The following is a 22,701-nucleotide window of genomic DNA, read 5'->3' as shown; positions in this document are numbered from 1 at the left end:
AGGTGCTCTAGGCACTGGTGCATTCACGAGGTGCTATCAGTGTTGAGAAGTCATCTCAGATTTGGTGCTAACTCAAAAATAGTATTTGTGATATATTTTTTAAAATTTCTTATCTTTATTTATTTATTGGATAGAGACAGACATAAATTGAGAGGGAAAAGGGAAATAGAAAGGAAGAGAGACAGACACCTGAAGCACTGCTTCACCACTTGCAAACATTTCCCCCTGCAGGTGGGAACCAGGGGCTCAAACCTGGGTCCTTGTGCATTCAATGTAACATGTACACTCAATCAAGTACACCACCACCTGACCCCTATTCTTTTTTTTTAACTTTTTATTAGTGATTTAATAATCATTAACAAGACTGTAAAATAACAGGGGTACAATTCCATACAGTTCCCACCACCAGAGTTCTGTGTCTCATTCCCTTTATTGGAAGTTCCCTATCCCTTATCCTTCTGGGAGTATGGACCAATATTCTTTATGGTGTACAGAACATGGAAAGTCTGGTTTTTGTAATTGCTTCTTTGTGGGACATGGGTGTTAACAGATCCAACTATACCCCAGCCTGTTCTATCTTTTCCTAGTGGTGTAGGGCTCTGGAGATGTGAGACTTAGGGATACATTGGTGAGGTCTTCTGCCCAGGGAAGTCAGGGTCGCATCATAGTAGCATCTGCAACTTGGTGGCTGAAAGGCTGTAATATATAAAACAGGACTAACTGTTTAATAAACAGGAAACCAAAGGTAGGAATAGAGCACATGAAATTAGGGATCTTCCTGTGGGAAGAGTAGGAAGTGTATTTTAGGTATGTTTCAAGGGTCACTCCTTGCCCATGACTTTAGTAATTTTTGAGTTAGCCTGATAGCTAACATGTAGGTGGGCTAAAAATATTATTTGGGAATATTTGTGATATTATTTTTAGAGCAATATTAAAATAATTAATGAGTGTTTTGAATCTCAGTTCTGCTACTAATTATCCAGAAAACATTGACAAATTGCTAGGGACCATCAGTTGGGTAGAGAGAAACCTATCCATTAATCTCAGATGAGGAATTGCTATACAAACAAGAGAAGGTAAATGTTATATTTTTTCTGTAGAACCCATCAATGGAATTTTCTCAATCTAATGTTCAGGAATTTGTACTTTATTCATTGGGGCATTGATAAATGCAAAATAAATTACTCTCCACAGTCAGTTACAAAGTAATTTTAGATGTAGTCCTACAGTGGATAAACGATTACACTCTCAAGCATGAAGTCCTGAGTTCAGTCCTTGGCAGCACATGTGCCAGAGTGATATCTGGTTCTTTCACTCTCTTCTATCTTTCCCATTAATAAATAAAAAAAATATTTTTAAAAAAGTAAATTAGAGTCTGGAATGCAACCTAGTGCCTTGAAATTTCATTTAAAAAGTATGCCAAAGATGGTAATGTTGCAATAAGCATAGCAACCTTTCAAAGGAAGCTTCAGTTTTGCTTAATAATTTTCTGTTCTTTGTTGCTTTCTCTAGGCTTAAATATGTAATTTATTATTGTTAATACCATCTTATTATATTAATTTATTATAGTTAGTACCATCTTATTTCTACTCATTGACATCACTTATCTATCATGTGGGACTATAAAGATTCATAGTAAAAAAGAGAATTTCTCTTAACATTCCTTGCTTCTTTCCTTCCTTACCTAATTGCTATAGAGCAATTTTGCTTTGTGATCAGATTTTTTTTAGGAAGAACTATGGCATGAACAAGTCTAAAATTGGTGCAGGAATTGGTGAACCAGATTAGTCTACCAGTCTATCAAATGAAATTTATTGACCCCTGAGAAAATCCATAGACAGATTGTATTCATTTGTTTACTTATTTGTTGGGAAGAAAGTGATTCTGATTCCTATTTCTATGGTTTCTGGATACGATAACATTTTCACAAAACAGATCACCTTATGATACCACTCGTTACATGGTTAATTTAAAAACCAATTAGTTTATTGCCTGAGGGCCTTTTCTCTTATCTTTTCCTAAACAGTTAGTTAGTGGGAGAGAAAATTATTTGAGCAGCTATCACACTAGAAGATGGAGACATGAGAGCATCCTGTGCTGAGTGTCACCCCTAGCTAAGCCAAGAGTGATACTGAACACACAGGCTCTTTTGGGCTCTCTAGTAAATAGACTTTCTTAATCTTTATTTGAAAATGTTAAACCAGAACATAAAGAGGTTGGTCATAGAGAATGGACAGGGTTCTTAGAGATGCCACTGGAAGCAGGGCCAACCCTGAGCATTCTTCAGTACACCATTCTGCCCCATCTTAGTTTAGAAAATAGTCTAAAGGCTTCCATGTGAGTAATCTGTTGATCTTTCCATGCAACTACTAAATAAATACTACAGCTAATTGGTTGGTAGCCTTTTATCCTATCTCTCAGAAGGAGTTTTAAAAACTAAGAGCTAAAGGCTCACAGGATAGAGGAGGTCAGTCTGGCTATGGGGATGGTAGTAATAATACTTTTAGAGGGGGTGAAGTATGACTTGTACAAGGAAAGACATGTGAAGCTTTACTATCAAAATTTATATAGTATTGTATTTTTTCCATTTTATTGAACGGTTAATTGTTTACAATATAGTTATAGACACATAGGCACAAACTTCCATCTTTCTATGATAGAAATCTGCAAGACATTCTCCTCCCCAACCTAGATCCTTTTCCATCATCACACCCAAGGACTCCAACACCCCTCTCTCCCAACCCCTCTCCTTCTCCAGAGTAATTTACTGAGGTATAATATACCATACCCAGTCCAAGATCCACCTTTTGTTTTCCCTTAGTGTCTTGATTCTTAATTTCAATATATGTACGAGATCATTCTGTGCTTGTACTATTCTTTGTTTTTTAGGTTTTCTTTTGGCTTATCTCATTCAACATATTGCCTTTGAAGTCCATCAGTATGTGGCAAAGGAGATGATTTAATCATCTTTAATAGCTGCATAGTATTGCATTGTGTATATATACTATAACTTCCTTTTTTCTTTTTATTTCATTTTTCCCCTTTTGTTGCCCTTCTTATTTATCATTGTTATTGTTATTATTATTGTAGTTGGATAGAGCAGAGATAAATCAAGAGAGGAGGGGAAGACAGAGAGGGAGAGAGAAAGAGAGATAGCTGCAGACCTGCTTCACCATCTGTGAAGCCACCCCCACTGCAGGTGGGGAGCCCGGGTCTCAAACCAGGATCCTTACACCGGTTCTTGTTATAGCTGTTGCTGTTGTAGGACAGGACAGAGAGAAATCAAGTGAGGAGGGGAAGATAAAGAGGGGGAGAGAAAGAGACCTGCAGACCTGCTTCACTGCTTGTGAAGCAACCCCCTGCAGGTGGGGAACTGGGGGCTTGAACCAGATCCTTTCGCTGGTGTTTGCTCGCCAATGTGCACTTAACCCACAGTGCCACTTCCGGGCCTTCTTGTGTAGTATTTTATATTTTTAAAGTATTTTTCATCAACCTTTATCTAGCCCACATCAACAAAAGGGCTTTAATGAATGATATTTCTTTCCTGAGAATGTTGGAATACAACAATGTTGGAAGTGACATGTCAGACACTTAGCACAGTACCTGGCACTTGGTGTAAAATCCTTGCAAAGTCAGTAAGGGCAAGGATAAGTTCTTTTTTATACTTGAGCAAATGAAGAAAGAATGTCTTTACCTAAAAGCCCATAATAAGTTAGTGGTAGAGCTGAATGCATAGCAGAGTAACTGACAGAATGGTTGCTAATTCTTCTTCTTCTTCTAGCATTTGCCCTTCTTCCGTAGCCAGTCAACAGCATCAGGTTGAGCCTGATGTAAAGTTTCGAGACCTCCTTTGAATCTGGAGAGGTGGCAGTCATTGACTATGTGGGTCATAGTCTGTCTGTAGCCGCAGGGGCAATTCGGGTCGTCTCTGGCTCCCCAGTGATGGAACATAGCGGCGCACTGGCCATGGCCTGTTCGATAGCGATTGAGGAGGGCCTAATCATAACGTGCTAGGTCAAAGCCGGGTTGACGCTTGCAGGGGTCTGTGATGAGGTGTTTGTTCTTTACCTCAGCTGACTGCCAACTCTGTTTCCAAGAGACTGCAACAGAGAAGTTCAGTGTAGGCATAGGGGACCAGATTGGGTGACGGGACGTCAAGTGTTGGACAGGGTGGGCGAAGATATCCGCGTATATTGGCAGGTCTGGTCGAGCGTAGACGTGGGAAATGAACTTAGATGATGCCGCATCCCGACGAATATCTGGCGGGGCGATGTTGCTAAGAACTGGCAGCCATGGAACCAGGGTGGAAGGGATGGTTCCAGAAATTATCCTCATGGAGGAATATAATTTGCAATCGACCAAGTGGACATGGGGGCTACGGAACCATACTGGGGCACAGTATTCTGCAGTGGAATAGCATAATGCCAGAGATGATGATCGTAGTGTGGAAGTGCTCGCGCCCCATGAGGAGCTTGCCAGTCTTGCAATGATATTATTCCTCGCGCCCACCTTTGCTGCAGTTTTTATGAGATGTTTGTGAAATGACAGAGTGCGATCGAGAGTAACGCCAAGATAGACTGGCTGGGCTTCATGCCGGATTCTCGTACCGCCAAGCTGCACATTAAGCTCATGTGAGGCCGAGGCATGGTGTAGATGGAAAACAGATGATACCGTTTTTGCAGTGCTAGGGATTAGTCGCCATTTTTTACAGTAATCAGATATCAGAGACATGTCTTTCGTGAGTGTTTCCTCGAGGATGTCGAACTTGGATGCCTGAGTTGCACAGCAGATGGTTGCTAATAAAAAAATACAACACCATCAGAACTTTCTTTTCCCTCCTAGTTGTGTCTTCATTTCATATACTTCCAGTTTTGACTTAGATAAATATGATTTCATTGACAAGTACCTCAGTAAACTTTTAATTTCTAAGGCAAAAGAATGTTTTTGTTTGTCTTCTAAAAGATATTTTAGGTTCCATAAGATATTATGTATTTACTTTTTACCAACATCCTCATCCACTTCCTGCTCCTTGTCCTCTCCTCCTCTTCCCTTCCTTCCTTCCTTCCTTCCTTCCTTCCTTCCTTCCTTCCTTCCTTCCTTTCTTCCTTCCTTTTTTCTTTTTCATCCTCAAGGCTTCACTGTTCTGAGTGGATATTTTCAGGCAGGAAGAGACAGAGACAGAAAGAGAAAGAAGGGTGGTGGGGAATGATAGCACTGAAGTTTTCTCCAGTGTGGTGGACATTGAGTTGTGCACATAAAAAAGCAGGCACACTATTCAGCAGTAACATTCCATCCCTTACTATATATATATATGTTTTTTAAATATTTATTTATTTTTCCTTTTGTTGCCCCTATATTTTTATTATTGTTGTAGTTATTGTTGTTATTGATGTCATCGTTGTTGGATAGGACAGAGAGAAATGGAGAGAGGAGGGGAAGACACAGGGGGAGAGAAAGACAGACACCTGCAGACCTGCTTTAACGCCTGTGAGATGGGGAGCTTCAACTCCCTGTAGGTGGGGAGCAGGGGGCTCGGACTGGGATCCTTACAGCCGGTCCTTGAGCTTTGTGCCACGTGCACTTAACCCACTGCATTACCACCTGACTCCCATCCCTTACCTTTTTATGTTAGGGTAGAAATGCCATGAAAGTAGGGACCTACTATGTATTTTTTCCCCCTCAAATAGACTAGTATCTGGAAGAAGGTAAACAGTCAATATATAATTGATGAATTAATGAGTGAAAATCTTATCCTTGAGTAAGATCCCTTTGGATATCTTACACATTAAAATGCATTTTTTAAATTTAAATTTACTTTAAAGGTCACTTATATTGTTGATTCTATGTAATTTTCACAGGAAATGTTTTAAAAGTGCTTTGAAAAATACTAAAAATTTTCTATAACACTATTCATTTAGCTACCAATATTACATAAGTACATATATTAAATATATATTTTATATCACTAATTTGAAGAAGTTGATTGGTAAACTTCTGTTTACTTTTTTAAAGTTACAAGGTAATGGAAGTGATGAAAGTTTGGAGAGATTTTGTATTCAGATGATTGCTACTTCTTTGAAGAGCTCCAGAAGTTATGCTAAGTATTTGCTTCTATAAGACTCAGTCCTACCACCTACAAAATAGCAGCTCTTGCTGTCAGAATTTAAATAATCAGTAAGGTGAAAAAATGTCCCTAACATACAGTGGGTACTATACAAATGTTCACCTAGTTATTGAATAAGAAGAACTAAATCTGGTTTCTGAAAAAATTGGCACTTAAGAATCCATCTATCCTCTTCTTAACTCATCAGGGCCAAGGGAGAAACAGTATAACTTGTGGTTTCTGATCTCAATGATGGGCAGAGGAAATACATATGGAAACATCATATATATTGAAAGACTTAAAATGAAGAACAAATGTATGATACTTGGAAAATGTGAGTTGTGGATAAATGATACTGAAATTCAGGTAGTGGGAAGGAGGGAAAAAATAAATCACTTCTCTTCTTTATTTGCAATATTAAATTCTAAAAACAGCTTTGCATTGTATGTAGGACAACTGCAGTGAGTGTTTATTGGTGCCTAGAGAATGTTGCAGGAAACTATGTAAAGCTGTTCCAAGTTGATGAATTGAGTGACTTTTGCATAACTACTGCAACTTGAGCCAAATGATGTTCTCCAGGGTATCTTTAAACTTAATAGTGTACGTATAGATCATAGAAATTCTTAGGATGCAGATTGTTTGTGTTCTTTGAAGACTATGGTGTGTCCTTATTCCTGGAGCCATAGCTTGCCATCCAAATAGATAATAGGCTATATCCAATAAAAATTTCATGAGAGAAATATTAAAATATAATATTTATTTTTTGAAAGAGATAGAAAGAAATGCCTTGCTTAGCCATATGTAGCACCTCAGAACAAAACTGGAGCTCCCCATATACATGCATTTCTCAGCTACATCTTAACTTCACTGTATTTTCATTAATAGAACAAGAATTCACTAAAAAAATGAAGGAATTTAACACAAAGTGTATTATAACTGTGTTAAGCCCTGGATGGCTTTTTTATGCATTTATTTTTTTTTTCTCAAGTGAATCCAACTTAGAAAGAACCTAATCCTAATTTCAATTTCTTCCTTCAGCTAAAGTAATCTTGACAAAAATGATTACTCTTTGATAATCTCAGCTTTCTCACATGAAAATAAAAACTAGCTTGCATTGTTATAGAAGAGATTCTGATAAATGTCTAACTCAATATAATAGGTGTATAGTTGGTGGTTATCTGCTTACTGTTGTCAGATTTATGAAATTATTCTTTTAACTTTCTGATTAATATAATAAGCCATCAACAAGTACACTCTTTAAATATATTATTGAGGTTGATAGTATATATAGGCAAAATGATTTGTAAAATTTTAACACTTTTTTACAAAGAATGTCAGCAATATGGAATAAAGGGAGCTTAGTTTTTTGAATTTCTGGATTAGAATCCCAGTTCTATCACTCTCTTGCTATGTCTAAATGATTTATCTTTCTGTGCCAGCATCCTTATGTATAATTTCAGGTAGTAGTAATGACTAGATAGGATAGTTGTGAAGACTTAATTAGAAAAAATAAGTTAAGGGCCTTGAAACACATGCAAAGTGCTGAGTTTATGTCTAATTATTACTATTAGTATTATTGCACCTATCATATTTTGTTCATTGGTTTGTTTAATGATTTCTACTTATGCTCATGTAGCCCAGCTTCTGCTACCTAGAAGTCATTTGATAAATGCAATTTGAGTGACTGAGCTGAAGACTTGACTCTCTGATGAGCTCGATGTAAGTGTCATTTTTAGAGAATGGACAACCAGCTTGCCACTCTTATTGATCCTTCTGACTTAGAAGTGTTCGGATTTTGAGCTAGCAAGCATACAATTCTCTGTGGTTACCTCACAGCTTCTAGAAATCATGCTTTCTGTCATTTTTTTAATGGAGACCATAATTACCAGAGGCAATGTGGTTTTTCACTGGTTTCCTGGCATTTTGGAGAGAATCAAAAACCTGTTTAGAATATCTTTAAAGTTTTATCAACTTTATGGTATGAAAATTTCTTCTTCCTATTTTTAAGGAAAAATACTGCCTACAGAGTATATTTCTTGGGGCCAGGCAATGGCAACCCTGGTTAAGCACACACATTACAGTGCACAAGGATCAAGGTTTAAGCCCCTCATCCCCACCTATAGGGGGGAAGCTTCATGAGTGGAGAAGCAGTGTTGAGGTCTCTCTCTCTCTCTCTCTCTCTCTCTCTTTCTCTCTCTCTTTCCATTTCTAACTCCCTCCTCTCTCAGTTTCTTTCTGTCTCTACCAAATAATAAATAAAAAGTGTATATCTCTTGAACTTTTTCTCTTATTTTTTTTTAGTAACCAGTGCTTGACACAATCCAACTTTCCTTTAATCAAGAAAATCTGTCACATACTTAGTGATGTCCAAATTGTCTTTTTTGTTTCACTGTTTGATTTTTGAAATGTCTCTTTATCACTATGTCATTAGTTTTCAAGCATGGCATTTGTTATAGATTAAAGTGACATGATAGGCATCTGTGGAATTATTTTTTAAATATTTTATTTATTTATTTATTACATAGAGACAGAAATCTATGTATAGCTATGTTCATAGCAGCACATTTTTTATTGATTTAACAATAATTGACAAGATTGTAGGATAAGAGGGGTTCAATTCCATACAATTCACTTCTGTCCCCCAGAGTTCCATATCCCCTCCCCTCCATTAGAAGTTTCCTTATTCTTTATCTCTCTGGTAGTATGGACCAAAGATCTTTATGGAGAGCAGAAGGCAGAAGGTCTGGCATTTGTAATTGCTTCTCCACTAGACTTGGTTGTCGACATGTTGATCCATACCTCCAGCCTGTTTCTAACTTTCCCCAGTGGGGTAGGTCTCTGGGGAGGTGGGGTTCTAGGACACATTGGTGAGGTCATCTGCCCAGGGAAGTCAGGTTGGCATCATGGTAACATCTGCAACTTGGTGGCTGAAAAGCACTAAGACATAAAACAGAACAAAGTTTTTAATAATTAGCAAACTAAATGTAAGAGTATGAATGTCAGCATAATCCCTAGTCAATATTAAGGCAAAATGAGAGAATTCAGTTGAAATTGTAGTAGTTTTATTTTCGAGTAACATCTATGTTATGTAGAAAATTTATATCTACCTAGAAATATGCTATACAAATTTAATATAAAATATTTGAAGGGGAAATCATATTCCACATTTATTACTATATCTATAGCTATCCAGGGAACTCATAGCAGATATTTCAAATAGCTGAAAATTGAGTTAATGACTACAACATAGTATAACAGAAAGACTATTAGCATAGGGCAGTGTGCAGAGTCAAACCTGGTCTCTCAAGCTTGCCATTCCTGTTCTTTAATGCTGAGTGATTTGTAGATTCTAGAAGGGGCTCTAGTTGGTCAGGCAGTGAAATACTTGGTAGAGTGTCCATGGACCTGGGTCCCCAACTGCAGGGGGGAAGCTTCACTAGTGTTGAAAAAGTGCTGTTGGTTTCTTGTCATTCTCTCTCCCTTACCCTATCAATTTTTCTCTACCTATCAAATACAATAAGTAAGTAAATAAAAATAAATTTTATAAAGAAAGGGCTCTAGAAGTCTCAACTTGTAAGTTCTAGAAGAATAAAGTTTGCCAATCATTCATTTATGAATTTGTGAAATTCATAAAATGTTCTTCAGAATTCATGAAGTTAATCTTCAATAATGTCAGCAACTTTTCTACCTAGTTTTTGGAATGTTGTTGAAAACTTTTTTTGTACTTTAAAATAGATGAAAATTTAAAAGAAATCTTTGAATAATAGCAGCCAGTCACAATAACTCCACTACCTTTAAAGATGAGGATAAAGGGGTAGGGGAATTTATTTAAAATAATTAATTAATTGGATAAAGACAGTGGGAAATTGAGAAGGAAATGGGAGATAGGTGGGGAATGGGGCCTTGAGCCCAAGTCCTTGTGCATTATAACTTGTGCGCTCAATCAGTGAGTCACTGGCCACTAGATGGAATTCGTGTTTAACAGGTACACTGTTAGTTTGGGAAGATGGGAGTCATGTAGATAGATCAGGGTGATGGTTGTAGAACACTATGAATATATTTCATGTCATAGAACTGTAGATTTAAAATGATTAATATGACGTATTTTATTTTATGTATATCTTACTGCAATAAACAAGTTAATGCCAGTTCACTAACAGGTGAGTATGATTGGTGATTGCCATAAGGAAGCCTGTTTGTGTGAGTTTCTTCTCACTATAGTCCATTTGGCCTGGATATGAAATGGTTCTTTGTATATTTTTAAAAAAAATTAGTAGAAATGGCTGTTGTCTTTTTTTGGTACTAGTCTTCATGTGAAATAGTCTATTCTAGAAAAAAAAAAGTTGATCATTAGGTGAATTTGTTGCTCTGCTGCAGAGTTTTCAGAAAGAAAATAGGGCTTAATTACTTCTTCATTCATCTTGCTCACTGAATATTTATTTCCTTTCTCTTTCCCTGTCATTTCTATGCCTTTATAACTGTGTGGGAAAGAAAGCTATGAACTGAGGCTGATTTTGGAGGACACTGAAAACATGTTTGATGGAATAGAAGACATATGGAAAACACATTCTAGGTTCACAACTTTCTAGACAAGAAATCCCTGTTGTTATCTATGAGATTTACTTGATTGTTGACTAACTCCATCCCTCCTACCTCTGTTATTTTTCTTAAACATACCTAACTTGCTATACAAAAGGTTTAATGCCTGTGAATTTATCCTACAGATTGTAAAGTATTTTAACAATTTAAGGGGCATTATTCTGTCTACTGCTATTAAATAAGCTTTTTTTTTGCTGATAATTTCTATGATATAGAATGAATGGAGAGTATAAATGAGGAGTTAAGCTCTGCTCTATTTTGACTGTATGCCAGGTTATGTCAGCCTAGGGATAAGCTGAAGCGGAGATGCTGCTATCACTTGGCTCTTTGATTTCCCTTATGGTTTCTTGCTTTCTATTCATGCCCTGAGCAAGCCAACCCTAGAAAACATATTGAAGTATATTCAAAAGAGATGAGGTTTTCATTTTCTTGGAATTACATTTACCTCTAAATGAAATGAAATTCCTCTAAAAGAGTAAATAAATATCGAGTGATTGTTGGAGGGAGAAGGCTAAATATTCTTTGACAAGAAATAAAGTGGAATGTTGTCTTTCTTCTAAATAGTTTGCTTGTTAAGTATTTTGAGGGAAGATGTATATGTAACATGCTACTGACCCACTTAAAAAAGATCTGTGACATATATGTAATAATGAAAGAAACAAATACCTTGAATAATTGGAATGTGAATCCTCTCTCAGTATGTTGTATATTTTCTCTCTCTCTCTCTCTCTCTCTCTCTCTTTCTCTCTCTCTCTCTCTCTCTCTGTGTGTGTGTGTGTGTGTGTGTGTGTGTTTGTGTGTTTCTCCTTGTTTGTTTATTTGGAGATTGAGAAAGAGACAGTCTTCTTCCCTTTTTATGCTCCAGTATAGATTTATTCTCCTTGAAACGCATACTGTTTTCTGACTATACTTTTTGTTAAGTATTGAAGCTCTTGGACTGTGCCTGTCACTCAGTAGGCTGATGTACAAATGCTAATTACTTGCTAGACTGCAGCATAGTGATTTGCATTCCAAATCAGACTGCAGATTCACATTATAAACGGCTTATCCAGTTGTTCCTTATCTGCATTTTGTCCCTTTTATCACCCTACTCATTCCCCAATAATGACCCTTAAAAAATTCACATTCAAGAGATTCCTAGTTAAAAACAGCAATTTGAATGGGATAAAAAAAATCACAACAATAAATAACAAAAAGGCAACGACTGATTTTTCTTGTTTGCCTGCTTCAATATTTTCCTCCCTTCTATATAAATCTTATAATAGTGATGTAACTAGTTACTCAAAACATGTATCTCTGGGGCTTAAGTGTTTGGACTCGTTCCTTTACAAGCTATACTTTTCTCTCTCTTTCTACATAAACATATACACATACATATACATATACATGTACTTTCAAATCTTCTCTAAATAATATTTTTAGATAAGCCCTAAGATGCTTCAGCTGCATCCTTTCTTGGCTCTGTTATATCATATTAGGAGAGGAGAGGAAAATGCAGTTTGGCAGTGTATCTGAAGGGGTGAGAAACAACGGCTGCAGCATAAAGAACGAATGGGAATCTGGGCTTTCCCACTCTGGTAGCAAAGAGGGGGAATTAAGGGTTGGTGGTCTGCTTCATGTTAGGAGGACACCCCTCCATCTGTTCACAGTCCAGCCTGTTTCCAATTTAAAGCCCGGATTTCCATACAAACTGCAATTTCTTTTCCACATTTTAAATGCAAAACCAAGCTTGTGAATCACAGTGTGTTTCTGCTGCTGGGATTCAGACCAAATTTCCCCCCAAATTTTTCAGGCTCTTTGCCTGAATACCTGCTTACAGTGAGGGGCACAATGGGCAGCTTTGAGAAGAAAAATTGATAATCTTCACGGAAGAGTAATTTGAATGAAATTACACTTGACAGCCTGTCGCCAAGCAAACAAGAGGCGCGAGGGAGCCTTAGCTAAGCTCCGAGGACTTACTTGAGCCACTGCTGTTGGAGCTTCCCAGGGAAAAAAATCACCAGTTTTTCCAACATCTAATTGAGCTTTTAATTAATTCAGTGTACCAGATTTGACTGAAGAAAGGTAGCCATGGAAGAGAATATGGAAGAGGGACAGACACAAAAAGGTACTATGTTAAATGGGGTTTATTTGTAATGAAGTCATTATTCTGCAGTTTCCTTGTTTGCTTTAGACACTTGCCAGTAAGACTAATGAATGTTTCTTCCCTGGAAGGCATTTTCTTTCTTACTTTCTCTTATTTATCCATTTTTTTTTTTACCTCTCCTATTGTCTTTTCCTCACTAGCATGGTGTGAACGTTGTCATTATTAACAAATCATTTATATTTAATTCTCCAAATACATAGTGATAAGACCATTGTGGTATTATTGTCAATTATTCCTTGGAGAAGTTGTTGTTAACCTCTATTTATCTCATGTATTCACGCTTGTTGAGCTGGGTCAAGCGATTCCTAGTGTGAGCCCCTATTGCAATATTTTGAGCTGATTCTAGTTAAACATCAGATGATGTAACCATTACCAATACCTTTGAATGCACATCTGCTAGAACAAAGACCAGAATATATTTATTGTATTTTGTTTGGTGTACCTTTTAAATGCATTTTTCTCCATGAAAAAGCAATTTGCTTTATGTTTTGCAATTGTCATGCCTGTAGTAACATCAAGGTTTTCCTTTCTATATAGTGGGCTACAATCAACTTCCTAAGAATTAATGTCAAGGATATTTTCTGCTGCATTCTTGAGCTTTGTCTACATAGATCTGGTTGTATATGTTAAAGCACAATTGCCACTGTGGGTTAAAATGGCTAAATTTTATTTGTTTTTATTTCGAGTAGCAGCTTTGGAGGGAACAGTAGTTTTCACCATAGGCTCCGCAATGTTTTTTCTCATGTCTGTTTTTAGGCTTATGTAATGTCGTAGACAAACACTTATCTAGGATAGAAACAATAACATAGGTAACACCACATCTAGGTAATTTTTAAGAATGGTATTGAAATGATCTAGCTATCAAGTTTGATTTTGAGCATTTGCAAAGGCATCATTTCAGAAAACAGAATTTTACACTATAGAATATGTACTTTGGAAATGTCATGTAGCTTTTCATTATTTGAACCATTTAGCTTTACTAGATATCTTTTACACACACACACACACACACACACACACACACACACACACGCATGCACACACAGAATATTAGAAGAGAATCTATAAGGGTTTAATATGAGCAATAAAGGAAGGTAATAGATAACTCAACATGTAAATTTTAATCATTAGTACACTTGTGAATGATACTGTATTATAGAAATAATAATCTGCATAGATATTATTAAGCTTTCTTAATTAGAAAGCAATCCTAACCACCTTTATTATATGAGTAAATAGCTTAAGTTTTCACCAGTGATTTTTGATAGCAAATTTTCATGTTCATTTCCATCTTTAAAAACATCTTGATGGAGTATTAGATTTTGGCATAAAGTATCTTTCCAATATATTTTATAACACATAATAGGGTTGCATTTTGCTAGTCAACTTATTTAAGGAAAGCTTAACTACTCATTTAAACTAGAGAAAATTATTTTCATTAAATTAAATAAGACTTTGGGGTGAATCATGGATTGGGGTAACAGGTTGATTCTGAACAAAAATGGGAAGAGGCAAGATTTAGAGAACAATGACGTAATTACTTGTGATGTGATCCCCCCCCCCCCCCAGGTAACACTGAAAAATCTTTCTTTTATTGGGGTGGAGGCAGAGTGAGGTGATAGAAAAAGACCTGCCACAGAAGGTTCTTTTTATCATTATGATGTACATACTTAAATCAAGAACAGGAGCAAAATGTGTGTGTGTGTGTGTGTGTGTGTGTGTGTGTGTGTGTGTGCGCGCGCGCGCGCACACAATGGTCTGTAATTATATGGAGTTATATAAACGAAAATGTCTAAGACTAAGAATGTTGAACTAAGAAAGAGATGATTAAACTCTCTTAATTCCTCATCTTCACTCCTGTCATCTATGCCTATGATACCTTTCTACTGAAGTTTGTTAGTAGGAAGTTATATTTTTATGTAAATGCTCTATATATTCAGGGATAGTAGTTGTGTGAGATTTGATCTCTAACTCAGAGGAGTTACTCGACAAACAGGTTATGTCACTGAACATTCAGGTGAAGAGATTTAACGAGATATCTATTTTAAAGAAACACATTATTTTGCAATCAGCTTTCATCCTGATTTTTCCTGAAATAACAATTCTGGCATTACAGGATTCTCTTTCACTTAAAAGGGTTCTCTCTTGTTATTTTAACCTATTAACCCCTTTTATGGATTAGAATGTCTTAATCCCAAGAACTTTTGATATCATCTTCTAAATTCAGCTTGAACTTAAAATGGAAGCCATGTTCATGAAGATGCTCATATTTGAAAAATAATGTAGTTGTTATGTACAGACTCAAAAGAAAAGATTTCCCATAAGAAACAAATTTTGAAACAAAAAGAAAGGATATTTCTTAATAATGGAATCTTCCTTCCCCACTTAATCTGTAAAAGACAGTTAAGATCAGTAATTGCCCTAATTTAACCATATACATTTATTTGAGAGAAATAATTTACAGTTGTGGTGATTTTACCAGTTATTGCCCAGGCATGAAACTCACTGATATAGAGTGGGCAGACAGTCATTGATCTGTCATTACATCCACTAAGCTCTTTGTGCTTAGTGGGAGACTAGTGTTTTAAGAAATTGAATATGTATATATGTATATATATATATCCTCTAAATACATACATATACATATATACATCCTTTAAATGAAAGAAAAACTTAAAATTATTTTTTAATCTTATCTTCAGTTGAAGCAACAGTGTATTCTTACATTGGGAAACAAAAGAGGTTGTTTTGAATTTGGCCTAAGCTTAGGTATAACCATGATAAGCATTACGTCATCGAAACTCAAGATACATGGTCACCAAAACATGGCAATAAGTGGTCATTACCATACAAAGATCAACAGAATACATAAAAGAGATGTCAACACAATGGAAAATTTGAAATGCATTGTTACATTTATAACTTTCAGGCTTGAGGCTATATCTGAAACATTTTACTCAGCCCTATGGAAAAAGATGAAAATGATTTAAAGGAGTTTCATCATTAGTGAATCAGTGAGTGCCCATTCAAATGGTCAACCAAGCAGCTGGCCATGACTTTGTATTGAATTAGGACCTCACCAAGAAAGACTGATGGAACATGATTAAAAGAAGTGCTAAAATTACATAGGGATGAAAAGAAATAGCAATAAACAGGTAAAGCCAACAGGTTGAAATCATCATAATTGACTGAGCTGCTTCTAATAATCTTAAACCTGATTGTTTGAATTTCTAAGCAAAGATATTCTATGAAACAATCTGAAAATTACATATATGTGCCAGAAATAATGTGATAAACTCAAAAGATAATAACCACTATGTTATTCACCATATTTTTCTTGTATAATTAGCCAGCATTGTATGAATCTTTGCTGTCAACTTCATCAGCTTAACTGAGTGAAATACTGAGTTTCTTACAAATCCTGAAGCCCTGTCTATCATATTAGTAGACTCAATCCTTAAAGACCATTAAAGACAAGAGTCACCAGAGAGAGAGTTGAAGATTAAATGTAGTGAGAAAGGGGCCTAGTCTCATCATTTCAGTAGTAATCTTATCGCAAGTGTTTAAGGGTCATTATTCATCCTCAGTCCGGTGTCCTATACCATTTCAAAATACCCTTAACTTAGTAAAGTCTGCAATAATTTCTAGATTACATTGAACCAGGATAGAGTTCTTCTATATTCCTTTCAGTCTTAGTGTTTGTCTCATAATTATATTTGACATGTCTTCTTGTTTTTATACTTTAAACTTATATACACATGTGTCAATGGTATATATAGCATATATGCACAAAAACAAATATGGATTGAGAGCCATTTTGAAAATTTTGTAAGTAATAATATTTTAGTCTTGAAAGATTGCTTTAAAACCCAACCTTTCAAAAACAAAGACAAACAAATAAAAACTCTAACCTTCTTTTAGATACCTATCATCACAGAAATAGAGATACCACTATTATAATAGAAAAGTGGGGATAACATTGGTTTTATGATAACTAGGTAATCTTGGTATACCTAAATCACCAGTGAACTCAGTGCCAGGCACTCAGGCCTATGGACTTTATATAAATTAACTCATGCATTCTGATGACCTACATGGTGCTAACATTGAGGAAACTAAATAATAATAATAATAATAATAATATTTTAATTACTTGACCGTAATCATGTGACACTCCATGCTACAGAGTAAGAAATGTCAATGATGATCTGCCTGCCACACTCCTTTGATGTGATTCAATTCAGAACCATAGGTTTGTACTGTACTTACCAGTCTTGTTCTATAATTTAGGGTTGCACTCTTCGTAAGGACTCATCATGATAACCAATGTGACATTCCTGGCTAGATATGGATGTTTTACCTATGGTAACTGTGTCAACAATCTTTGACCCATGTATTTTGATCTCCAAACAGTATCTGGGTCAACAGAACTCCATCTTGAGAATGGGGGAATACAATTCTTGGTATACCTTGAGAATCGTTCTACACCTCTTTATAGTAACTTATGCAGCCCCTCTCACTCCAGTTAATATGAGTGAATCTTTGTTGTTTGTTATCAAATGATCTTTAACTAAAGCAGATTTTCAGTTTATTTTAGAGGTTTTATATAAAGAGACTTAATTTTAAGAGTGTTTCCCCAAGTTTAAACTCTAGTGACAGTTGGAACAAATACTGCTTATTGTAGTCTTAAATGATAACACAATTCTTTTTTTTTTTTTTTTGCCTCCAGGGTTATCACTGGGGTTCAGTGCCAGCATTACAAATCCACTGCTCCTGGAGGCTATTTTTCCCATTTTGTTATGGTTGTTATTGTTATTGTTGTTATAGCTGTTGTTGTTGTTGGGATAGGACAGAGAGAAATCGAGAGAGGAGGGGAAGACAGAGAAGAGGAGGGAAAGACAGACACCTGCAGACCTGCTTTACTGCTTGTAAAGCGATCCCCCCTGCTGGGGCTCGAACTGGGATCCTTATGCTGATCCTAGTGCTTTGCACCATGTGGGTTTAACCTTCTGTGCTACCACCCTGCCCTCTGATAACACAATTCTAACACATCTTAGGTGATTATAAAATTTCCCCTCATTTATCTTTTATTTTATAATTGTGGTAATTAGTTTACCTTACAGTTTCCTATTTGCCAGTAGGTGAATATTGGTAGTATAATATTTTGTAAACCATTTCATGTAAATCATATAACTAAAATGAGTCAAAAGCCTACTTTACTAATATAATCATAATCTTTGATAGAATGCCACTGAAAGCTATAGAACGATGATTATGGAAATATCAACATTAAAAATCATTGCATAATCATTGCTGTGGAAGAATCAATCAGCATACCTTTCTTTCTTGGGTTTTGACTATTTACAGATTTAAGAAAAAGGAAGCTTATTTGTCTACCTCCAAGTAGACAAGTTTCAATTCAACAAATATTGTCACTGGCTGCCTTCACATTTGGATAACAAGGCTAGAAGAAATTGAATTTATGAAGCATATAGAAAAAAATCTGTCTTACGATTTGACAGATGTTCTGTAACTCACATTTAATTAGCTTAATCCAGATTTTCCTCCTGGAGTCTAAGAATTAATTTTATGTTACTATTCAGTGTAGTTTTAAGTCACCTATCAGTGGGAGAAATTGGGTGCATTATATATGAAATTAAATAGATTTTCCCAGAACTTCTCATTTTGCTGAGTAGTCTGACTCCTGTGGTTTGGAATTATATCATTTTAAATTTTTACAGAATTTTTAGCTAATTATGGGGTCTTCTTTTTATATGTGTCATACTATTTTCCCTGAGACCTACAGTACTCAACAACACATATTCTACCATCTTGTTAGGCTAAAGACTATATATTGTTAAAATAAATGTATCTACCTTTAAAGTAGAAATGCTTATTGAAAGTGAAGAGTTAATTAATTAAATTGAAACATAGTCTTAAATATTTAAGAGTGGTATGCTATATTAGTCTGAGATGCTAAATCAGAATAGAGTTACAATAGTACTTTAAAACTTACTTAGAATTAATCATTCCATATTGAGTTCATAAGACAATAAATCTATCTGCTATTCCTAGAATATAAGAGATAATTTCTTGTTTTTCGATTCTAGCTTCCATTTCTCTCTCCACATATATCTTTCCTTCACCATGCAGATGCTCTACATTATTCTTTTTCATCCATAGAAGGCAGACTGCTTGACTTATTTTCAAAATCATTTTTGGATAATATCCATATTAACAGGTGGCGTAGTCGTGGATTAGCTTGACATTACAAAGGTAATTCATGGTTTTTCATGTGCTTTCTATTCAAGTTATGACTATTGCTTTCAGTCTTAATCTGAAAGTAAATTCTTTCTCTGTCTAGTGAAAACAAAAGGGGAAAAAACACAAGAAGCTGTTTTGCTTTTCTTGAATTGTGAGTGGGAAATTTTTATCATAAATGAAACTCAGTTCTTTTGTTAGAGTCTATGGAGTTCACTAAGTAATTAAGCACAGTATAAGAGCAAATTGGAGGGACTGGGGAGACCATATAATGGTTATGCAAAATACTTTCTTACCGAAGACTCTGAGATACCAGGTTCAATCCCCAACACTAGCATAAGCCAGAGCTGAGTAGCATCCTAGTCTCTCACTCTCTCTCTCTCTTTCCTCTCCTTTCCTCCCTTCCTTCCACTCCCCCGTCTTTCTCCCTGCATATCCCTCATTAAAGTAAAATAAAAATAATATTAAAAAAAGCAAACATGAGATAAGAAGTGAAAGGAAAGGTGCTGAATGGCTTTAAATTATTTTTATTTCCAAAATATGAAGTACTTGTTGGGATGTTATTGCAGTATGTAACAAAAGTTTTTTCAAAAAAAAGTCAGACATTTTGGCATACTGTTGTTTGATGTCCTGAGAGTTCAAATTTAATCATATGAGAAATAATCATCTGTCCTACCTCCACAAAAAAAGAACATTTTGATGTAATCTATGCCTGAGAAAGACACCCAAAACATTGGTAATGTTGAATTCTATTGAATTTATATTTAATGAACTATACACCATTTTTGATGAATCTCAAGTAAAACAAATACAAATTAGCTTTCCCTTAATTATTATTCTTTCACTAATAATGACAGAAATCTTAGTGTTGCTATAATTATTTTCTCTTTTTGCAATTTATTTCCTCTGTTAGAAAAAAGCATATATATCCTCAACAGACAGAATAGTATAAGAAGGTTTTCAGGCGTGGATTTCTGAAGTTCTGAGTTCAATCACAGAACCACCATGAACTAGAGTTTAACGATGTTTGGATGAAAGAAAGAAAGAAAGAAAGAAAAAAAAAAAAAAGAAAGGAAAAGTAAAGAAAAGACATATGCACACTTTTTTTTTCCATGAGGGCTATCACTGGAACTTGGTGCCAGCTTGAAATAGTCCATCATTTCCAGCAATAATTCTTTATTATGATTTTTTTTATTTAGATAGTGCAAGACAGGTAGAGAGAGGTAGAGACACATGCAACACTATTCCACCATTCATGAAGCTTTCCTTCTGCATCTGGTGACCAGGGACTTAAATCTGGGTCATAACACATACAAATGAGTGTACTCTACTAGGTATGTCCTGTCTGATCCACAAAATTATCTTTGATTTTGTGTGTGTGTGTGTGTTTTATACTTGATTCTTAGTTTTGTACTTGATTCTTTTTCAAAACAAATTACATTGTTTTAGTAGATCTGTTCTTAACCTCTGTTTAATAAACATCTTTGAATAATAAAGTAACTTATTTGTAAATAAAATGTGAGGAAAACTTTTCAGTTGTTTCTTGCTTATTTACTTTATGAGAGAACTTCCCATGAATAATTAAAATATAGCAACAGTAAATGCTCAAATATCTCCCCAACTCCTTATAGCTATTTGTTTGTGTATTTGAGACACATTTCTATGTCTCCTGTGGCTGTAGATATCTACTTTTATTTTTTATAAATCTTTTACTTATTTTTAGTGAAATTATGTGGACTTATAAGAATGTTCTTTTTTAAATTTTTTAAATATTTTATTTATTTACCCTTTTGTTACCCTTGTTTTTTTATTGTTGTTGTAGTTATTGTAGTTGTTATTGATGTCGTTGTTAGATAGGACAGAGAGAAATGGAGAGAGGAGGGAAAGACAGAGAAGGGGAGAGAAAGATAGACACCTGCAGACCTGCTTCACCACTCATGAAGCGACTCCCCTGCAGGTGGGGAGCCAGGGACTGGAACCAGGATCCTTATGCCAGTCCTTTCACTTTGCACCATGTGCACTTAACTCTGCAGTGCTACTGCCTGACTCCCAAGAATGTTCTTTTTTTTTTTTTTATTTTATTTATTTATTCCCTTTTGTTGCCCTTGTTGTTTTATTGTTGTAGTTATTATTGTTGTTGTTGTTGGATAGGACAGAGAGAAATGGAGAGAGGAGGGGAAGACAGAGAGGAGGAGAGAAAGCTAGACACCTGCAGACCTGCTTCACCGCTTGTGAAGCAACTCCCCTGCAGGTGGGGAGCCGGGGTTCGAACCGGGATCCTTATGCCGGTCCTTGTGCTTTGCGCCACCTGCACTTAACCCGCTGCACTATAGCCCGACTCCCGCCCAAGAATGTTCTTTAAGTGTACCATTTCATCTCTTTAAACTGCCTCCCTGGAAGTTCTCTGAGTGTCTTCCTTCATTCTTTCATCTCCCTCCTCTCATTTTGGTACATTTAGTTCAGCTTTAGAGTCTTCATTTGTTTTTATTTGAGTTTGTCATTTTATTTACTCAATTTTTTTAAATATCCTGTATATGAGTGTGAGGTCATTCCTTTTTCACTTTAATTAGTCTGCATTGCATCGATTTTCTGAATAAAACCAATAAGTACAATAGCTAATATCTAATAATCCAGGCAATGTCATAAGTAGTTCATCAAGTGATATATATGTGTGTGTGTTTTAACATGAATAAGTATTGTTATAGATTTCTTGCTAGTGTTAATTATTCTTTGACTTACATTGACTAGTCATTGACTAGTTCAGTATTAACTGTCAAAGCCTATACAGATATCAGAAGAAGAGAGAGGATTGTTACTTCTTCTTTGTTGATTTAACATGGGTTTACAAAGATTTAGGATCATAATTTCATACCTGTGTGTATGCTTATGTCAGCACACCCACCACCAAAGTCCCAGTGTCATTACTTCAAGGAGAACCTCTTAAACAGTTCTCCCACTTCCCTTCCCTATTCCCTCTGGCAATCAGTGTAGTCTCCACAGAGTCTAAAGATCAGTTTGATTATTATTATTACTATTTTCTTTCCCTCCCTCCCCTTTTCCCTCCCTCCCCCCCCCCCGCCTTCTTTCTTTTTTATTTTTCCTCTAGTCACTGTGGCTTGGTGCTGGCATTGCGAATCCACTGCTTCTAGGACCCATTTTTCCCTAACCCCTTCCCTCAATTCTGAGATAGGATAGAGAGAAATTGAGAGGGGAAGGGAAAACAGGGAAAGGCAGACATCTACAGCCCTGCTTCATCGCTTATGAAGCATCCTCCTACTAGGTGGAGACCCAGGTCCTTGCTCAGATCCTATGCGTGCTTAACCAGGTGTGCTAATAACCAGCCCCCCATTACTATTTTAAAAAGGGATTTTAACATAATGATAGATTCTTTCCATTTCTGAGAAAAATGTCTCAGAAATTAGAGCATCTAAGATCAAGTCAGAGGTGTGGGAACATTTGCACAGAGCATTTGAATGTTTATCTTTTTCTCCATGCAGTTTTGGGTTACAAACATTTGGTCAACTAATTTAAACTTTGGAGAAACATATGATGCCATTATTTGATGAAATTGGAAATAAATTTTTACCAACTT

At 35.8% G+C, this 22,701-nt stretch overlaps 1 protein-coding gene across 1 annotated transcript in view; it reads left to right on the top strand.

Annotated features, from left to right (window-relative positions):
* The first annotated feature begins 12,278 nt into the window (after positions 1 to 12,278).
* The window catches only part of GPM6A (glycoprotein M6A), a 163,494-nt gene continuing 153,071 nt past the window's right edge, over positions 12,279 to 22,701 (top strand). Inside the window, exon 1 of the mRNA XM_007528261.3 lies at positions 12,279 to 12,809. Coding sequence (XP_007528323.1) covers positions 12,773 to 12,809 — 37 coding nt within the window. The 5' untranslated portion in view covers positions 12,279 to 12,772. The remainder of the gene's footprint in view (positions 12,810 to 22,701) is intronic.

The sequence above is a fragment of the Erinaceus europaeus genome, chromosome 2 (genome assembly GCF_950295315.1).
Source record: "Erinaceus europaeus chromosome 2, mEriEur2.1, whole genome shotgun sequence".
NCBI classification, from domain to species: Eukaryota; Metazoa; Chordata; class Mammalia; order Eulipotyphla; family Erinaceidae; genus Erinaceus; species Erinaceus europaeus.
This window is presented reverse-complemented; position numbering and strand designations above follow the sequence as displayed.